Genomic DNA, 21089 nt, shown 5'->3' on the forward strand with positions numbered 1-21089 from the left:
TGAACGGCAAAGCATTCATCTCGTTCGATCGCCTGAGAGATCGAGGTTAAAGAAGACTACGGATCTGCGTGCATTATATTAATTAAATTCGCCGTTTCAGAACGATTTTACCAAGCCAGGTGTATTTCTAGCCAAGTGTTTCCCTCGTTGCGCGAATCAACAAACTTTTTTCGCGTTCTCGTTCGAATGTAACGATACCATCGATTTCCATTATGCATTATTATGGAAACGTCACAATGCTGTTCGCTGATTTTGTTCTCGCTCGACGTTGTTTTCAAAGGCGAGCGACGCCTCCGATAACACATCAGAGTGCATATCGCGGATTGTTTTTACGCTCCATTCGCATTCGTATTAGAATTTATGTTCGTGGAAATGCCGCAGCGTGTATTGTGCAGTATCAGTCTCATAGGATGTGATTAGTCACACGATTGATTATTTCTTTTCTTCCTTTACGTATAACTACGAATAACAGGGTTACATGTGTTCGTCGAACGTTTTATGTTATCTTTCTCGTTGAAATCAACACGAATCGGAGATACGCGTGTATCGGTAACGTTATTGAAATTTTCATAATGCGAAGGCCCAATGCTGCGAAGAACGATACGTAAAAGGAGAGGACGTCCGGCGCAGTTTCATGAATACGAAAAAAGAAACAAGGACGAATGCGAAGCCGCGAAGATTTGTAGGCCGGACAACAATATTTATTACGGGACGTCGAGTCATCTGTAAACATAAAATAACCAGCCACATCGCGTGCAGCATACGCGGCCCTATTGCAGCCCGTTGGCTAGTCCGGCGCTCGCTTCAATTTCCTTTGAGCGGCGTTGGGGAGACCGAGAATTTGTCAGAATGAAATATCTAAATCCCCGTGTATATTAAAATATCCCAACGACGATGGTAATGGCTTTACACGGCATTAGTTCTTTGACATTGTGCGCTGGATGCCGGGTCACATCTAACTCTTTTATGCCTCACAAAAGCCAACTTTGGCCCCCATTTTCTCCAAATGATAACAGATAATGTCAGCGTGCTTTCATTTAAAAACTCGGGTGGAGGGGCACATGCCAACATGGAATATTCAGTAACGTAGACATTATGCAAAGATTAACGTATTCGTGGTTATTAAGCTTCTTCTATTAGGCTTTATCGATCGTGTCGTTCTATTTTGCTTTTGACAAGAAAGAAATTGGGTCCTTTTTTACTGTAACTACCGTACGATTTGAGATGCTTCTTGTCATATTTTTAGTAATAATTAATGTTTCCATCTTCTCTTGTAGCTTCTACGTATATTTCAAATACGTAGGATTTACTAAAATCACCAAATAAACAGAATTGTAAAGATACAAACAAAATGTAGCATGATTTATAATTGGAAGAACCAGGTACTGAAAATCGTTTGAATTTGAGTGAAACGTCAGTCCGACACTGCAGCGTGCTACGTTTAAGTATTTAAGCAGAAGTTTCCTAAGCTATTGTTTCAAAGTATGCCAAGGGAACTCTTGCAAACGTCAAAGGTAAAATCAACGACAACCAAAGGATTTTGTAAATGCTTATGTATCATCAGAATTACGTTTACTTGTTACATTAATGTCTAGTACACGTATGATGTGTTGCTATGTACGAATATTCTTAACTCCGTCTTAACAAATACGATTGCCTGTGAAGCGTCGTTAAATTCCGCTACTCGCGACACGATAGAAATATCTTCTAGCGACATCAACAATTCTATATACAGGTTTATGAGTTATCGTTGATGAAAACACGTTGGAGAGGAATTGCCATGGTCGAGGATATTTACATTAATATTTCAGTTAATACTACGTGGCAACGAAATTAATAATACTCTCACGAAAGATTCAGCATCATAAGAACTATTGCAAATAACGTGACAAAATATTCCCATCGTCACGAGCATCGTTCGTAATACAATCGCTCTTCGTAATTCTCTAAAACAGCATCGTGGCCTATCCACCGTGTGCTCCTATATAATTTCCATGAAACAATTGTACTACGGTTTGTACACGGCTACGTAAGTATCCACCGGCGGAATACTCGTTTAGAATAATAATATCCTCGCGTAAACATATACACACACACATATACATACGTGTGTATATATATATTTATACATGAAATTAAATTACCGCTATTATCTCGTCCTTCTGAACGATACACTATCATGGCACGATGCTCTACACGTCTTAAAATACAACGACGATGGCCGATATACATTTCTAAAATGCTTGACTCAGAAACACAGACAAGGGTCTGGCGTAATTACTAATACGTGTTTATGAACATGATGCAGCAATACTGTGAAAATACCTGAGTATATTTATGTTTTCTCTCCTAAATGGAACATCATGGGACAATGCACGCATAATTCGTGTGTATTTAATAAAACTCATCGTACATATGTAGACGTCTAGACGATAGATACACCAACATGTCGAACGATAGCCTTAACTGGCAGCAACGAGGCATAATTAAGCACGTTAAAAATTAAACGGACATTGCACGAACGGGAGTGGAACGATCTCGCGCGCCTTATCTATCAGTTGCGCAAGCGAAAAAGGAACAAACGAGCTGGCGAATTATCGACTAGGTCTGATAAATTGTTGCCAATCCCCCCCGGAGACTATCTTTCTCCCTTGACTATTTCATCTATAATCAACGACTCGTCAACTCGTTTCGCGACCAGTCAATTTTATGGCAAATTGATCACAAGCGAACTCTGTTGATTTCAATGCATTGAAAACGAGGGTACTGTGTAACAGCGTGCGTTTAAGCTCCCTTCGTTTTAGGAGTTTCGTCGCGCGTTTCACTCGCGAGCTTTCAAGCCATGAATCGGATAGTCACGACCGATATTCTTCGCACCAGGAGGAGAAAAACTTCTGAAAGTCATTGCTGCTGCACGTTTCTCACCACCACCTTCTCCTTCTTTTTTTCAATTCAGTTTCGTTTTTTATTCGTTTCAACCCTGTCTCGTTGATTTTCACACTTTTTCCTTTTTTGGTTTCCTTTGTCCCTACTCTCTTCCATTTGTCTTTTGCGTTTTGTTCTTTTCGGGATTTATAACGCGCCGCGTTGCATCCGACCGCCCTTAAGACGGCGAATCCTGCAGTTCCTGTTTCTGCTGCACTTTACCGATATTCTCCGCCTCCCACACCGTGTCCGGAAGTTTGGTTCCCAATGTTTCCGGGAAGAATAGAGACAGCAGCCCCGCGGATAACGCCATGCATCCAAACAGAATCAACGGCAGCTCCGGCATTATTTGTGCCTGTATCATAAAAAGATACGTAAAAATGCGAGAAGACGAAGTACATTATATCTATATATTGCGTGTATTTCTACCGTGAAAAATTCATTTTGCGAAGATTTATAGATTGTTATTTGAGCACGAATACTTTTACACGAAAGGCAATTGATTCTCTTGCACGCTATACAAACTAATGATATTATTAAATTGACCAGTGACAAGTCTTAAGTTGTACTTTACTATCGCAATTTACTTCGAGCAAGAATTTTATCTGTTTCGTTATTAAATCAATTACTGTCGGGTAAAAAAATTTATTAGCTTATCTTATAGTGATAATATTAATGTAATTGTACTAATCCACGGAAACGAAGGACAAATGCACAAGTGTGTATAGATAGCCACAATGTAAAATTTCGCGTCTGCAAAAGCCACAAAGCCCTTTATAATTATTTTGTCCGGTCTTTAAGCCTTGCTTAATCCGCAAGCTTAACATATCGAAAAATCAGAATCTTTGTTTCGCTCGTATTGTTCGAAAATAAAGCGCAAGCATGCAACAAGCGGCTCGTATCGGTATCGTTCTACGATGTACATTCTTGCGGTGGTAGACTCACCAAAAGAGGAGTTTGCGGTGACAATATTGACCCCATGCGGCCAGTCATGCTGCAAATTCCAAGAAGGGAGTGTCTCAAGTTCGTAGGGAACAGCTCCGTCGTGTAAATGTAAATCGTCGAGAAGGACATCGTAATACACCATTTCCCGCCCATGTACAAGATCAGTGGTAGAAAGCTCAGCGAACCTGCAATGGATTCATTGTCTATCGATACTTGACGTTCCCTTTGTAAATTAATCTGTCATCACTCGAACATTTTCAAACAAATAATATAAAAGGGATGTAAGGCAAAATTCTCTAAATTGCAGAGGGAATTTCAAAGAAAATCCAGGTTACCTGTCGGAACGAATTGTATAGCCAGACAGAACACTCCGCTCAGTAAGAAAGACGAGGAAAGGGTAGCTTTACGACCAATGTAATCGGTCAGGAACCAGGTCAGAAAGTAAGCCGGGATTTCGACGATGGCCACTAGTATGAAATTAACGTATTTGTCACCGGCGAAAGCCACCGAGTTTAACGATAATCCATAATAGACGAAAGTGTTCGTCAACCAGCAAAACGAGCACGCCAGCAACCGAGTGAGTATCACCGAACTATTTAAAACTTGCATCGCTGGTGACTTCTTTTCGGCTTGTACCAATTGTTCCGTCTGAAAAATACGATGCCAGATATCGTTTCGAACTCGAATATTTTCCTTTATACTCCCTTGAAAATTAATCCTACCTTTTCTGTTTTCACCATGTTCAATTCTTTGAACGCTCCAATGGCTTCCTCGGAGATTTGTAGTCCGTTAATACGCGCCATTCTCCGATAAATACTTTCCACCTTTTCATGTTTTCCATTCGCCAATAACCACCTTGAAAATGGGCATCATTGTGTGTGTTTTTCTTTTTCTTTTTTTTTTTTTTTTCTACAGTAATTTTCGAACGGGGAAACGATTGAGTGTATCTCTGTATAGAACACGCTTTATCGATAACCTATGGCGTAGATAGAAAAAAAGGACGATGAGAAAAGTAATTTGATAGAATACGGTTACAGCTTGAACCAAAGATTAAAAGCAGCCTACACATCCTCGACGATCCCTCGGTATCGTGATCCGTGTTAATTAATTAGAGAGTACCGAGGTCCAATCAAGGGCGCAGTGACGTGAAAAGTTCATCGGTTAATTAGCCGGATGTCGTGGGACGCGTTTAAGGGAGTTCATTTCGAAATCGTTAACAAGGCGTCGGGACAATGCAAATGAAACATTCGCCAAAGGAAATTACCTGACTGATTCCGGGATCAAGACGGGCAATAAGATGGCGAGCAATGCCGGACCGTAAACCATTCGAAGGATCATCCGCCATGATCTAAGCCACATCGCGATCAACCCGAGTAGCATCTCACCCACTGCGAACATGCAGCAGATGATCGTACTGGCTAGCACTCTACCGTTTACTCCTGCCATTTCCATCCCTGAAAATAATCAGACGTTGCTCATACAGTGAATTTGCGGTCATTCGCTAGTAATTTAGGTTATGGTTACAGCGAATGCATTCTCTGACAATCTTATGCTATCATAAGAGTTCAAATTCGTCGTTGTTCAGATGTTTAATTTGTCAGAAAGATACTTCAAAAGAACAGGCATCTAACTATGTTCTCAATGAATCGCCGCTTCAATCGGTTACATTTTTGTTGAGATGAAAGCTATCAACTAGTAGATCAAGGTTTGATATTGCTCTGCGAACAAAGTTAAATTGAAGAAGAAAACCACCGATATTTTTGTTAATAAAAATGTCCAGCAATGTGGAAAACATTACAAACGTCTATATCGATAAATGATAATCGATGTGTATTGTTGGCACTGATTCTGAGATCCGTAAGAGATCAGTGTCGCTTGATCTGATAAATCGTGATAGGTGATTGAAAGGCTTTTCTGACGAATTATTGGAGCTGGCATCATTGAAACGTGCATTATAATATGTACACTGTATGGATATTGTATTTACGTATAAATGAAATATTGGTGAAATTATAAGCGTGGCAATGGTAAGCTGGAGAACAGCAATGGTTACCTTCAGTTACGTTTTTCGATATCGAAGGGTTCCTGCATCGAGTGGCCAGTGGCATGTGAAACATGGCCGTTATTTATATCAGCATTATTCACGTCGAACATCTTCCCTTACTTTGCCTCGTTATTAACTCACCTAAAATAAATCCAGCGCTGTAGATACCGGCCGCGACAGTCGCGTCGATAAATTCGAACACGAGAAACATCCAATAATTCACGGAGAAGGAATGTATCAGGCCGCTGATTCCGCTTAGGAATGTGGTGAGCGTCAGTATCGTGCGTCTTCCGTATCTGAAAGTAGCGGAACGAAATATAAGCGGACGTTGAGGATTTGGCGACTAGACAGCGCTTCGCTATTTGTCGATGATTCCCATAAAAACTTCAACGAACTACATTCTCGATGTAACTCCAGAAGGTTTTTGATAGGAACGAGAGAAGTGAGAAGGTTCATATCGAAAACTATCCTTGTCAATTTTCATATTTTTTCAGAAAAAGAAGAAAATACTTTAACGTCTTTTGTTTTCGTTCGATAGATTTCTATTTTTAAAATAAAATATTTATCATATCACGCAATTACTAAGACGAGCTATATCGATATAATCACGAAGTTGCGCAAGTTGGAATAGTACGATGGACAATGTACTCTCTTTATGAAATCAGAATAACAAACAGTGGAATAGTTAGAACATCAGTATTTTTGTTCTTCGTGGCTATTATCAAACTGAATTATGGCGATATGTGAGTCATCGTTTAAGAAAGCAATGATTGTGGTAGTCCAAAATACATAACTGTCTCACTAAAAATAATAGCCTTGGTAACTTGGCAAGAATTATTCTGGTGAAAAACGGATTTGACAAAAGTTATTCTTCTAGAGAAAATCAATTTTTATGCGACGATAGATCATTTATGAATTTCTCTTCTAACGATTAAAATACGCTGTTATCTCAAATATTAAAAAATTCGACAAGAATAGTTCTCGTTACGAGTCCCTTGATCGTTCAAAAAGGGAAATCTCGAAAAACAACCTGCAAGTTCGAATCATTGTCATAGATCTTCAAAGTTCGTCCAAAGTACAGTTTCATTTAAATACAATTTCCCCTTTGGACAATCTCAAGTATTCCCCGACTTCGAATTAGGATTTACAAACCACAGACTCGCGAAAGTCGTCTGTCTGAATACCGGAGTTCCGGTTCTCCAGGGACACTCTAGCACGTGTCATAAAACGCTCTAAAAACCTCGAAGATCGTCGAGTTCATATTGCAGGAAATAGTCTAAAGAAAAACTTCATAGACCTCAGGATAAATCCGTCACGGTTTGATTTCTCTGTGTTATCAAGCATCTTAATTATCTCTCACACGTTTTTCCACGTTTTATGAGATAATTTCGATAAGCGAACACTAACGACTCGTTGATTTCGACCGAATCTCAGTTAAAGTGTTGCAACCCTCTTCTTCGATCGGACGTCGTTAGATGTCCGATTCGAATCCAATAGACTCCATTATCTAGACTTGAGATTCGAACCGATAAGAACTAATTGATAGATTGCGGACTTTTGTAGGTTTAATGGATATTTGAAAATACCAAAATACATGGAACACATATAACATTAAAAAATACATACAGTATCCAGAAATACTCATAATCGTATTATATTACGTAAAACAATTCTCCGCTTAGGTTTCATTTGTTTAAATATATTTGTAAAAATATAATTTGCCTAAACGTCCACGGTCTTCTAATCAATTTTGCTACATATACTCTTTCGGTAATTTCCAATCGAATCGTATTTTTGTATCGTTAGAAAATTTCCCAAATTTGAAGACAATGTGAAAAAATCGCTATTGATACGCGTGATTTCTAGTTTCAATTTCATATCAAAGGTTTCTTTGGAACATTAAAACGAAAACGAGATTGTGACATAAAAAATTCGAGAGTCGTAGGAGTCGCAAATTTTAATGATTGTTTCTCACTTGTCCGATATATATCCAGCGAAGATCAGTCCGACGAATTGGCCAACGTTGTTTATCGTGCCCACCAGCGTGAGTTTCCATCGATTGGTGTCGCAGGTGAGGTCCCACTGTATCGAGAAAATGATAGGATAAACGTGAGTCATCTAACTAAACATAATTAGCTGCGATCTATCGATGGCTCGGTCGGTTTTACCTCGCTGAGCACCGTGTTCTCCGATGGATCGTAGATCCACGAATCGCATTTCTGGGTAGCGTTAGTGAAAGTCTGATTTGTGCACGCCCCCGTGTGATTCTGAACGACGTATCGGATGCACTTGGACATCTCCGACACATTCGGCACAGAGTCCGGTACCCAGGACTCGTTGAACTTCGTATTCAATGGATTCTCGCATTCTGATACCGCGCACCTATTTTTTGAATAATCATTCATTTATCAAGATGAGAATTTTTTAATGAAGATCGAAATGTTAAGGAGGAGATATCTTTCCAGGAATTATTTGAGTAAGTGAATTTTTCTATTCTATATGAATATCCCGGAATGTTTTCGACGATAGAACCGATAGTCTTTAATGTGGTAAAATATATATATCTTATAATTAATCCTAATATGAGAAATTGACCTCCTTCAATAATTTTTTATTGTCTAATGAAAATATCACGAAACTGCTTCGGATCTTCGTTCCTGTTTTAATTCAAAATTTTCAGCGACTGTAAGAACGAAAGACGTAACTGTACTGTTAACGCAACACATAAATAATCATTAAAGTAAATCTGGTTCAATGATCCATCTCAACAATGTTGCGTTTTATAAATTTATTAATAATTATTCGAAGTATAGCAGCAGAGGTCTATAGAACGTTATTCGAAGAAATTTCCTCTTAAAATAACGTTAAATTTGTTAACAGAGCGCGGTGAGTTGCCTCAATAAAATACAGTTAGCTGCGTAAAAGTGATCGCTATACGCATCTAAAGCTCGTCTACCGCGAAAAAGTTAACAGGATGGCTAATAAAGTAATCGATTATCCGTCGCATCGATTACATAATTCAATGTTCGGTCACTCATGTAGTCGCGGAGCATTAGGTGCTCCTCGTTGATTGCACTTGACCGGCGCGCATTATTCAGGCCTTCTCGCCAGAGTTTATTCGTCCGAGCACGAGCCATAAACGACACTGATTCGCTGTAGGCGACTAGCTCCGAGTAGCTCGAACAACAAAAGAGGCGCTCATACACACGATAAATTACACGGAGATAGAAAAAAAAAATGAAAAACACGAAAAGAAAAAATAAAATCATTGCTCGAATCGCTGGTTGCATCACGTGGTAACATACCTGTATTTAACTTCGCCGGCTGTGAATACGTAGGCAAGCGTGAATCCTGCTGACAAGAACAGAGGCAGGCTGATTATCGCGAACATGATCATTTGATAGTATCCGAAGCGTTCCACTTCCTGCTTCCTGTCCGAGCCTCTCTTTCCCTCTGCGAAAAACACGGTTTTCCAAAGGATCAAACGAAACCGTTCGATTCGTCTGGTCTCTAAAAATTCTATCATTCGGAGGGAAAAGCATGGAAAAAAGAGGAAATCGAGTCGATCGTGAAACTCTTGAACCCTAGAGCCAGCAGATTCTCCGGTGAAAATCGGCGTCTGCTGTTGACACGCGATATTTCTGCCACGAGCTTACAAGAAAGAAAAAAGACGAAGAAAACGTGATTTTACATCCCCCGCCTCCTCTGATACGCGTAATCGCGATCATGATAATTTCCTTTTAAATTGTATATCAAGCGTCTTATTTCATTGCTATTAGTCAAGCAATCACAGCGGTGTGGTCTAGCGGCCATTGATTTATTCGTCATCGTTAAAACCAACTTTTTTTGTATCTCTCTTATTTTCTTATCGGCTAAACGGACATTGTTATTGTTGTGATTCAGTTGACACAAACTTAGACCAGAATGACTGTCTAATTGATTTAACCGGCGTTGTTAATGAGTCGCGTAACTAAACAATATAAACCGCTTACTGATTTTCTTTCAAGCACGGTCTTCGCGTACATCTCTTTGTAATTCCAGCAATAGACGACAAACAATAGTAAACGATTAACTCGAGTTACGTCTAATCAAGACGAATAGACGCGTCAAGCAAATCGCGCCGGTGGGTTGCAAACGGGCACGCGACTAATCGACGTGGTAATTATATAATGCCATGACCTATCTACGATCTACGACATGCAAAATAAATAAATTTTTTAATATTCTTTGCTATTCAATAAGGTAGACATACGAGGAGATGAAAGTGTTAAGAATGAAATCACTATTGTAACTAGATCATTCGAATGTAGAATACTGCCATATTTACATTTTTAATTAAAGAAATCAATAAAAAAGAACTATATCTTTTTTCTAAATATATACGATTTATATTTATATAGAATTTCATTTCAAAATCCTTATGCGAAAATACAATAACCTGTTTTGCTACCTACAAGCATACAGATTTTTTCACTAACTTCTTAACGCGTCGTATAACGTATGTATTTAGGAATATGTTGCATACCAGATATCTGTTTTCTATTAGGAGTACTGTATTTGTAACATAATATACTTATACATCACCTACGAGAAATTATGTAAATATGTATTGTACTACTTTTCCTCTAGTCTCTTCAATTTCATTTTCTTCGAACGCAAAATATACGATTTTATTTTCGTTACCTGCGTTATATTTCTACAAATAAATTCCGCATGCTAGCAAAATTTTTCATGCACAGGCAAATCGGCATCATATCGTGGAGATACCAATCTATTCAGATCTAAGATATAAACCTACATACAATACATACATATAATATTAACAAAACAAGCGATTACCTGTCCCATCTTTGGTCGTCGAGGATTCGCCGTTCTGCGAGGAAAAGAGCTTCATGCTGTCCTCCTCGTCGCCTCTCAGGCTGCAAACATACAGAGATTCGAGAATTATGCCTGATCCGTGGGAAACGCTCCTCCATTGACCCTGCTTCGAAGATCAAATTGCTGTTCGATCGTCGGCTGCTCGAAAAAAAAACGCGCGGAAACGACGCAATTCAACACAAACATTACATAAAAGCAACGAGATCGCACTAAGGTGCTTCTACAGACGCTCTGCAAGGGGAAAGAACGTAAAAATGTAAAAAGACGCAAAGAAACCAGTCGCGAACGGGACTTTCACGCCTGTCGTCTGTCATCTGATTAGTCTTAACGCGGCGGAAAAACGAACGATGCGTGCAAGACACACGATGGTTCGTATCCGCGAGTTATCATCGCCGTTGCAGTTTGTCGTAATCGACCTAAAAGCAAAATCGTCGATGTAAAACTAACTGTTGGCAGAGAAGTTGGATGGAGCTGGATGGAACCGTAATCGTTGACACAAGGTCCAGCCGATAAACGCCCGATAAAAGGGAAACGAGCTGCCCGCGTGTTCGCACGAACTCGACGCGCGATCGCAACCAACTGCTCGCGGCGAATCCCGATTTTCTACTGGCGCGAATCGAAGCGAGTGGACACTAAAAGAGAGACAAAGGAAAAACCAGTGCAAACAGAGGCGTTCACATCGTCCCATACATATATACATGAAAATCAGCACGTCATGGAGCCATGCTCTCGAACCCTAGCTGACCGATTTCTAACCGGAACTGCACGCTCCCATTCGTTTTTGTCGAAACGATTTCAATCTTTTCAAGGATTTCATTGTATAAATAGACTATAAAATGGTCTGTATAAGAAAAGAGGAATCTTGATAGACTAGTCGGACATCAGAGCCATCGGTATGATGATCGTTTAGCGACGGTCTTTCATACCATTGACTTTCTAATACGAAAGAGCGCGTCTGAAACTATTGCACGTCTCGATACTCTGTATTTATATGCAATTCGTGGCGAGCCGTCTCCTTGACGATCCTCCCGTAACCAACTACACGATGCCGATTTAACGTCTCAAGGAGGAAACGATCCGTCGTTGCTCTTCAATCTCGTTCGATAAATATAAACGTAGAAGCTGGGCATACCACTGAAAATGAGCACGTTCCGCATTGTCTTCGTAAATCATCGGTTTATTGTTATTTATCGCCGACATGTAACTACTATGTAATTCTTCTTCGGTCTTCTCTTTCTTTTTTCATTTCGATCGCGCATTCCCGGATAGATAAATTGTGATTATTACAAGGTGATGTCACACGCGGAGGATTTGGAACAACGAGCGAACGGCGGAACTTGGAACTGTATCTTTTACATTTGTTAATCGTCCCAAGATTCCTCGTTTCCTGAATTACACTTTGCCCTTCTTAACTAAAATGTCCTTCTGAAATTTTACCATTTCCTTTGTGCGATTCTTTTTCATTCAATTTAAAATACATAACTGATTATTGTTTTGTAAGCCTATTTAAAAAGCGAAATATTCGACGAAGGTATTTGCACAGATCTTGAAAAAAGGAAATATGCTAGAACGTTTTAACTAAGGAGGATAATAGCGCTCGCCTGTGACGTTCTTCCATGTTTCGAGTTTTACGTCATGCAAAAAATTCGTCACACGATAGCTCGCAGAGATACGAGATATTATGCGGCATTGTTGCACGCGTGACGAACTACCTAAACGCGAATCCAAGGAGAAGACGCAGCGACATTCGTTGAATTGACCGTAAAGATTGGATCGCAGATGGATCCAGGTCATTTGTCCTTCGCGCGTAATTCCACGATGCCTGCTACTCATTCAGACACTCGGTGGGATTAACATATATTTAACGATATAAACGACCTGTCATAAAGAATCCTAATTCTTCAATAAAGACGCCAATGTGCGCGGTTCGTATCGCATTACTACGGCTGCTATATCTTTTCTACGTCCTCGAATTTTTCCTTCTTCACTTTGCGCTCCGACCAGTTTTAACGACTCGGCTGATTAGCAGCTGGTTTTATAACTAGTTCTGTTACGCATGGTTAGGGAAAAAAAATTACTCGAAAACGTAATGAAGTTTTTAAAAGCCTTACAGAAATTATTAGCTCATGCATGACTGGATGTTCATCGAGCTGTGTGAGAAAGATCTGTTAACTACTGGTAACAGAAACACATTGTTGCGAGAAGTACATAATGTGTTAAAATTAGGAACAGTTTTACTGAAAATTTACATTTATCGTTTGATTAATTTTAGATTAAATTTAATCGAGCCTCGATACGAAGATTAAAAACATTACCTAAAATTACCTACATTATCTAAAACATAGCAATTGTATGAAATTTTTCTTACCACTATTTTACTCAAATCTCGAACGGTTCTTACAATTAAAATTTTCACTGAACGAAAATTTTCTGCTCAATAGCTGATGATCCGGATAGGTCGCCCAGTCAACTGAATTAAAGTCTAACTCGACTCGTCAATTACAATATCGCGATTCGATCAACTGAAACGAGGCGGAACTAAACAAACGCAACAAGAGGAACAAACAAACAATATCGGGTATATCGTCTACCTTGAAACGCACTCTTGTTATACTATCAATTGTAATCATCAACTTAAACGCTTTCATCTGATCGCTATTCTTCTTAACTTGACGTGCAATTGGACCTAAGTCTTCAACGAACACGGAACAATTTCCAGCTACCATCTGAGCGAAAAGAATAATTGCACCCATTCGATGGTACTCTAAATCAAGAACCTATCTCGATCAAGAGACAAACGACTTCAGATCGAATTCCATGTACTCGTGTAATTACGATCGCGTATCTTAGATCGTTCCATTCATTCTGGTAATTCTCGTTCTATGAGAACACAAAAATTCCCAGGATTAACAGTGGACGAAGAAAATATGATACGCTTCGAGATCTAATGTGAGCCAATAAAAATATCAATATTCGTTGAACCAAACCTATTTGCAATATTTTACTATATTTAATATAACATGCTCGTAACTTGCTAACTGAATCATCCTTTAACCAGATAATTCTATACTCGCAGAATCAGATATTAATAAATGCAAATTAAGTTCCATTAAGTTGGTTTTAGTCAGCGTAAATTTTAATATAATACACGGTAGAACTCCATTTATATGAACGGTATATAGTCAAACAAAATTTTAATTAATCATTAATAAACTCTGATTAAACGAACTCTTGCTATACGAACCAAAAAATCATGTATAGTTGGAAACATCCGTGGACTGCAAATTTTATGAATTTCAATTGCATTGAACTATTACGCTGTAACTTATTACCAAGTAAAATGATAACATGCAAACAAAATATAAAGAAATTACTATATTCAAAAAATTGCTAATCCAAGCAACGAATTAACTCTTTTTTATTTGACAGATTGAGAAAAACTACACTCACAATTAGAACCAATTCACGTTTCTATCCGTAACGTGTTGTCGCTCGAAACAGAGTATGTAACACGTGTGAAAACAAGTGTCCAGCTGCTTTTCGTTTTCTTTCGCGAACACGCCTACACCATCGTCTGCGTGTCCACCGATTGCTTGTGACTCGTTAACTTCACGACACGGAGAACACCGTTAAGTGAAAAAAAATCACGGATTGCCGCGTGCCAAGAACACTATATCGGTCTAGCGACCACGATCGCCTTGTTGCTGCAGCAACTGTCTTTGAAGGTAAACGTATGCCCACGACTCTGTTCTGTTCCCAATGTTCACCCGCGAGGACAGTGGGAGAAGTGAAACAGAAGGAGAGGGGAAGAATCGGTCCTTCTTAAAGTTCTAGCCTTTCCGATCGGTAGGTCACTCGCTCTATCACTGGTCAGGTACCACGCAGCTTTCACGTGAGTCGCATACGCCATAAAATAATCCGATGACTATTTCGAAAACTTACTGCACAAGAAGCTTGCTGGTTCGACTAGACTGGCGATAAAAATGTTTGAGAAATGATAAAATGTCCGAAAAAGATCGTCGAAATGAAAGAATATAATTGGGTGTTTTATTGTGAATCAGTTATTTCATTTGCAACGTATGTATCTTATAATATAAAATAAAGTAAAATAATAAAAATAAAGTAAAGTGAAAGTTCTCCAATGAACGTAAAGAATGGATGTTCTAATTATTTATAGCCGACAGTATAGCTTTGATTTAACGAATATTGACTAACTTTGTCGAGTCGCGATAAATTCTGATGTTAGAATAGAAGGAATGATAGATGAATAGAATATTGCGTAAATTCACTTTGCTTGGAGTCGTTTGACAAAAAGGACAGAAAACTAATTATAAATCTCCATAGCCTGCAGTGCGTTGTGATTAATGTGCGACGAACAACGCTCAAGAGACATTTACAACGCTGAAATTGTATTTCCACCGAATGATTATGTTAGGTAAAATATTGGAACAATATAGCTTCCTCACGGTTCAGTAATTATCAGTTAATTACTAAAATTTCGCGGTTCGACGCCAGTATACGTAAAGTATGTGACGGTCGACCGTATTTGACAATTGCACGGTGCTTAACGAAAGGCATTATGTCGCTCCTTGAGCTTCTGGCCACCATTAAATGGCAATTACGTTGCAAATTTTTCGAAACCTGTAATTTGCTAAAATCTAAACTTCGAAACGTTTTAAATATTAAAGAACCACCCAGAAGCTTTCTTTTAACGTTTTAAAAAATATCTTATCATAGAATTGAAACAAACAAATATGCGTATTAACAACGATCGTTTCACATGAATCTCTATCTTAAAAAATCTTTTAACGCTGGAAGAACACGATTGAGTCAGAAAGAATCTAAAGAGGATCTTACTTGTCACCCTGCTAAGGAAATATGTAAACGAAAGTGATCGCAGTTACCAAAAACACAATCTTAAAATGGTCTAAACGCTCTAAACGATGGAATCATCGTTTCCTCGGAAAAATGCTAGCCTCGTGGCGAAAACTGTCACTTTCTCGCTCCAGGAAACACGCTCCAGGAAATATCGAAGCTCCAGACTAGGGAAATCCCCGGATTAAACGTCCCGCGTGCGCTATTATTTTGTTTACGCTGCCACCGTTGCGTTGAAAAGTGACAGGTTTTTGCTTGGTCGAGCAGCGCTAGATCCACATGGGCGGAGAAAACCGTGCGCACGATTTCCCGCGGTCGGCACACCGACAGATAACGCGATAGATAAGAGAACGAACGAGCACACGCGCTCGCGCTCGCGTTCGCATTCGCTTGCCCATGTGTACGTATTTTTGTCTTATTCAGTTCATCGAAAACAACCGGAGAAAAATCAAATAAAACTGGTTTACGCCGGCTTAGAGCGGATGCGACAGCTTAGTTGCAACTAACGTGCGACGGTTTATTGTTACATCGACCGTTATATGCAACGGGTCTATGGAAAAATCGGTTTTCCCCGTCGTTCGATCGTCGAACAAAATTGAAAACCGATATCGGTGGCTCGTTTTCGCTGCTCTCTCGCGATCTGTCTAGTCCGATTCCGCATTTTATCCACCATGTTCCGACCGGATGAACGGAACACGGAATAATGACGGATTAGACGAAATTGTATCTGTGGTAGTTGAATTTTTGCTACGAAATTATAGGAGTAATTATGACCATGAGCCACGCAGAAGGCAAACTAATGCGCTCCAAGTCCGAGCTAAATCATTTGATCTCTGCGAAATTGAACGCTAATTGCGTAGATTTTGATATGGAAATTTAAACATTTTCGGGAAATGGGGCTGATTACTTTCACTTCTAGGGAACTAGACCTCGTTCGTATATAACGCTAGACTTGTCCGACGTGGCGTGTATTTGTGCGAAAGTGAAACTTAAGAAACTTGAGGCTGAAATTTTTGAAAAGTTCAAGAAACAAAGTTGACAATTTTGGTTCCTAGAGAAATAGAGCTCGTATCGGTATAACGAAATTGTATCGAGTGTGCTTTTCCGATGAGACGAACCTGAGAATCGTAAAACAGCTGTGAGTGCAGTAATGAACGCCGTCATATTGGCGACTATGAAAATTACAGAAGACGGAAAATGCGCAGCAAATTTCAAATTAATTTACGTATTTCTCAGTGGATTTTGTTATTAGTGTTCATGTCTCTCTCGATGCGCGATTCTACTATGATTCCATTGGATAGGTATAATCTACTACATGTATCATTCTGATTGTATCGTTGATATTGACATACGATTACGTTCAGACGATTCTCAAATCAGAGCGTTTAAAATTAATCCATGGATCTCGTGACTGAAGGATGAATCCGGTATAAAGAATCGCAGAAAATATTAAATATCTCGTAATGCGAATAACGTTACGAGATTTCTTTACTCGAGGGAATGTAAACTAGGAAATTTGAATTATTTATGATGACACGATAGTCAAGAAACAAGATATAAAAAACACGGCTTATCAGTTCGTATTAAAAGTTCGCATCTCATTAAGAATTCGTCAAAATATCGATAAAATGTTTTTTTCGTAATCAAAACAATATCAAATACCGTTACCAGAAATTTCTTCCATACAACGTCATATTTATATCGATTATTTAGCCGATAAGTATTTTCGATTAAATATTTTCGATCAACAGCTTTCAACGATAATAAAAGACAAATAAGAGAAGAAAGATTACAATGGAAAGGAAAGCGTAAGAAGATCGATAATTGTTCACTGTACAAATATTTGCGAACTACAGTTTATCAAATTAAATAACGTTCCATGACCTAGTTGTCCTAGTTAAAAAGCAGACGAAAGGGGAAGTGGCAGACGAGGATAAAAGAAAAATAAAATTTATGATAATGGTCGTTTATCGTGACCGTCGAAGAAAGGCTGCATTCATCAAACGAATGACGATTGCTTAAGATTTGTTTAAAATTTGTTTGTTCAAGATTTTGCGTGATCTCGTTAATGCAAATAATATTCCCTGATGATGGTCGCTCGTTAAGAAAACCTCCGATGAATCTTTAACAAATAAACCTATCTCGACCTTTAAAACTTCTACAGAAGATAATTTTCGCTTCCTTTAGAAATAAGTTTTACACGAACACCAAACATTTGTAAATTATGAAAACCTGTGGTGATCCATGGTTTACGTTTCCAGAGATTCGCACTGAGTTATCGCCAAATCTTCACTAAAAAATATATCACTCACTCGTTACTTGTAAACAATTTTTTTCCTCGATCATACGATGCATTATCGTGGACTATGTTCGTCATTAAATATCTCCAACTGATAGAAAAATCTTATCTACAGGTTGTTCAATAAAACAAACGAAGGAAAAACGGGGTCGCATAATTATTCATGTTCGAGAAATCACGCGTTTCAAAAGCTTCGCGAAGGAAAAAATTATTTGTTCGCACAAATAACGCTATTTAACGCTTCTACCTCCGAGTTTTAAATCCTCCGAGCTGCACGTCGAGTCATCTTGTTCGATCTCAAGATAAATGAAACGAAAAGATTCGAAAAAAGGTGAGAAAAGGAGAGCATAAATTGGCCGCGTGAATTGGCATTGATTACGAGAATCGCGCCGCTTCTAAGCGTTCCCGTAAATAGGAGTTAAATTCTGCAAACATTTCGAAGGTCGGTTTCGACGCGACACTAATGATTCCCCGCGCGAATTAGTCAGCGAAGCATAATGGCAAGGTAAATGAGCCCAGGCCGTGCGTCGCGGCAGCCCCGAGTAATTTCCATTCAATTTCAGTGTTCGACCGGATGGTTGACGAACCCTGGTCTGTACAAGCGGCCTCCGTTACGTTGTTGTGCGATGATAATCGAACGTCAGAAAAAGAAAAATCGGCGCGTTTAAAAAAATGTAAATCACGAAACAAAACGCTCAAGTACACCGGGTTACCTTGTGGAAGTCTGACTAATTTTGCATCGGATCAAAGTCTGGCCTAACGCTTAAAGAAAACCTTAAACGATTTCCAAAAACGTACCAGCTTATTGCTACCGCGAAGGTTCTTTTTACGGCTGACATACAATCCGCTCTTATTTTTTTATTTGCTCATTTGCTACTACTACTACTAACCGTATTTCAAGGAAAGTACCATAAGAAAGTACCTACATGTAGATATCGTGATAAGAATATGGCAAAAGCATGTGACAACATGAAACTCAAATATTCGTTAATGTGAAATAAATTATGTTTGAAGATACAAGTTGCTCAGAAGCCGTGTTTATGAAATGTTGATTGGTTCTATGAATAGAAGAATGACGATGATAAATATACCTTCTTAATATTTACCTTCGAATTTATTATCTTTTTGTGATAAATAAATTGGAAATAGTTTGTTTGCCCTTTATACTAATTATATACAGAGCTATTCAAATTGTTTAAAGTAGCATATGAATGACTTGTATAAAAATTAGTTTCTCAACATATTTTCCTATTTATCCTTGCGTCAAATATACTCAACAAAGACGCGCTGTAATTACTAATTTAGCACAGCACATTCGTCGGATGTAACGAATCATTTCCAAGAGGTCATCGCGGATCGTAGTTCGCGATAATCATCGCAATGATGTTTCTTTTTCTTTTTTCTTTTTTGAGGAGATTATCAACCACGGTAGGACGCGCGACACCGCTTCATTCTGTTTGCTCCGCGAAATTATCAAAATGCTTTATTAAACACTCTGGTCGATCAAACAAACGGATATGATGGTGTATCGCAAACAAGAAAATCGACAAGAAAACATAAAACTTCAGCCGCGAATCGTCCTCGTATGCGAGGTTAATAAATATGCGCGTGCTGTATGTTGATCCATTCCGAGTGTAAGTCGCAAAGTGTAACGACCGTATTATCTTTAGACGATTCATGACTAAAAATTTCTCCGTATCTCCAGATACGACTGTTCCAGTGTGACGTAAGAGACCTGTCTATAAATACGACAAAAATTGTAATCACCAGCGAAAGAAGAAAAATAAAAATCGAATACAAAATCAAACCGTGGAGCGTCGTTTCGCGCACGATCATTCACACGAGTAACAACCAGTCGATCGCTGGCCTCTCATGCTTGTTGCACGTGAAACAACGCGCTACGATCAACGAATGACCAAAGAGAAGGATAAATGCTCGTAAATAAACATGAAACACGCGTCCTTATGAATTACTTACATTCTAGAGCCCATCCTGGACCCCATGATCCTGTCACGTCGAAACTCGTCTAATGTACTCGAGTCGTGAAAAGAGTGGCTGCTGTTAAAGCGGAAAAATATTTTCCCCTCCGCGAACGCGCGACAAGGAAATTGTCGAAACCGCTCGACTTGACGCCTCTCTCGCGCGGCACTCTCTTTTGTCCTATATTCTCGCAACTCGCGAAGCTTCAGAGACACTCGAAAGTTTGTCGGTGCTTAGTCGTACAGTGGCGGCAGAAGTTTGTACCCAGTACTAAGTAGGAGGTGGACTGGTGCACAGTGGCCGATGAATGTGACGAAAAGTCGGGAGAGAGACGCGAGGCCTTCGTGGCCAGAAACCACGGCATTTTTCTCACTCTAATGTCACACTTTCTTATCTGGATTATTATAAAAGTTAGATCAACGATTCTTGATACTCCTAGGAATATGATACACGTTCTATGAGACTGATTGGACTACCGCGTATATCTCCATAATTTCTTAAATGAGGCCATACGTTTGCTTTCGTCGTTCCCCTTTTTTTCTTTTTTTTTTAACGCCATTTCTCTCACTGATACGTCAAAGAAAAGAAAAGTAGCACTTCCTTATTTACTCTGTATCATTACGGAGTACTGATCATGGCCGTGTAGTATCATCTTCAAAATTTTGTAAAATCATCAGAGATAACAGAAGACATTAACTTAATAGACCGCGTTCCAGATGCAACTGATAAACGATTGCTACACCTCCGATCGCGCTTAAACGATACTGAGTTCTGACTATTCCGTACCGATACCGTCGCGTTTCCCCGATGGACCGTCATAAAAAAATCTTTTCAGAGAAATACGCGACATGTAGTAAGTATATGTAATGCTCGATATGTAATTTCAGCATAGGAGATATAGTGGACATTTGTGTAAATATAATATAGATTATATATTCAAGATGCTAATAGTCTAGATCCTTTGCTAGCTCGTAAGAAGTATCGAACGTTATTACGCGATTTTGATTCGCAGAAAAACTTTATTAAAATCGTAAATAGAATTATGTCGCGGTCGCAAAGTTTGATGGAGTTATCGATTTGGTTTTGCTTGAGTTTTTATACAGTCATATAGCTAAAACGCGTTTATCTGTAAATATTACGAGA

The 21089-nt window shown here is 39.0% G+C and overlaps 1 protein-coding gene and 1 long non-coding RNA gene across 5 annotated transcripts; one reads left to right on the forward strand and one right to left on the reverse strand.

Moving 5' to 3' along the window:
* Positions 1-1538: 1538 nt before the first annotated feature.
* On the reverse strand, positions 1539-20691 carry LOC138179474 (solute carrier family 22 member 21). Of its 4 annotated transcripts, none has more exons than XM_069112289.1 (11): positions 19944-20691; positions 10754-10833; positions 9220-9367; positions 8083-8296; positions 7890-7996; positions 6056-6210; positions 5135-5324; positions 4593-4725; positions 4206-4518; positions 3871-4055; positions 1539-3280 (listed from the first exon to the last, which is right to left on the reverse strand). In XM_069112289.1, exons 1-11 carry the CDS (start codon positions 19967-19969, stop codon positions 3104-3106), a joined length of 1728 nt encoding a protein of 575 aa, XP_068968390.1. In that variant the 5' UTR covers positions 19970-20691; the 3' UTR covers positions 1539-3103. The 4 variants fall into 4 exon arrangements, with proteins under 4 accessions (XP_068968390.1, XP_068968393.1, XP_068968394.1 ...); XM_069112292.1 differs by lacking the exon at positions 19944-20691 and adding an exon at positions 14243-14503; XM_069112293.1 differs by lacking the exon at positions 19944-20691 and adding an exon at positions 13161-13301.
* LOC138179477 (uncharacterized) lies at positions 17831-19914 on the forward strand. Its single transcript, XR_011173062.1, has 2 exons — positions 17831-19600; positions 19672-19914. It is a non-coding gene; the product is annotated as an uncharacterized LOC138179477 (long non-coding RNA).
* Positions 20692-21089: the final 398 nt, after the last annotated feature.

The sequence above is a fragment of the Bombus flavifrons genome, chromosome 4, assembly GCF_040668555.2.
Source record: "Bombus flavifrons isolate JBK064 chromosome 4, iyBomFlav1_principal, whole genome shotgun sequence".
Taxonomy (NCBI): domain Eukaryota; kingdom Metazoa; phylum Arthropoda; class Insecta; order Hymenoptera; family Apidae; genus Bombus; species Bombus flavifrons.

Coding starts and splice junctions, on each gene's coding strand:
- LOC138179474 (XM_069112289.1), bottom strand. CDS start 19,969: ATGGGGTCCAGGATGGGCTCTAGAAT. Junction 6,211..7,889: donor GCTGGATATATATCGGACAA/GTGAGAAACAAT, acceptor CGCTACTTTCAG/ATACGGAAGACGCACGATAC. Junction 5,325..6,055: donor CAGCGCTGGATTTATTTTAG/GTGAGTTAATAA, acceptor GATTATTTTCAG/GGATGGAAATGGCAGGAGTA.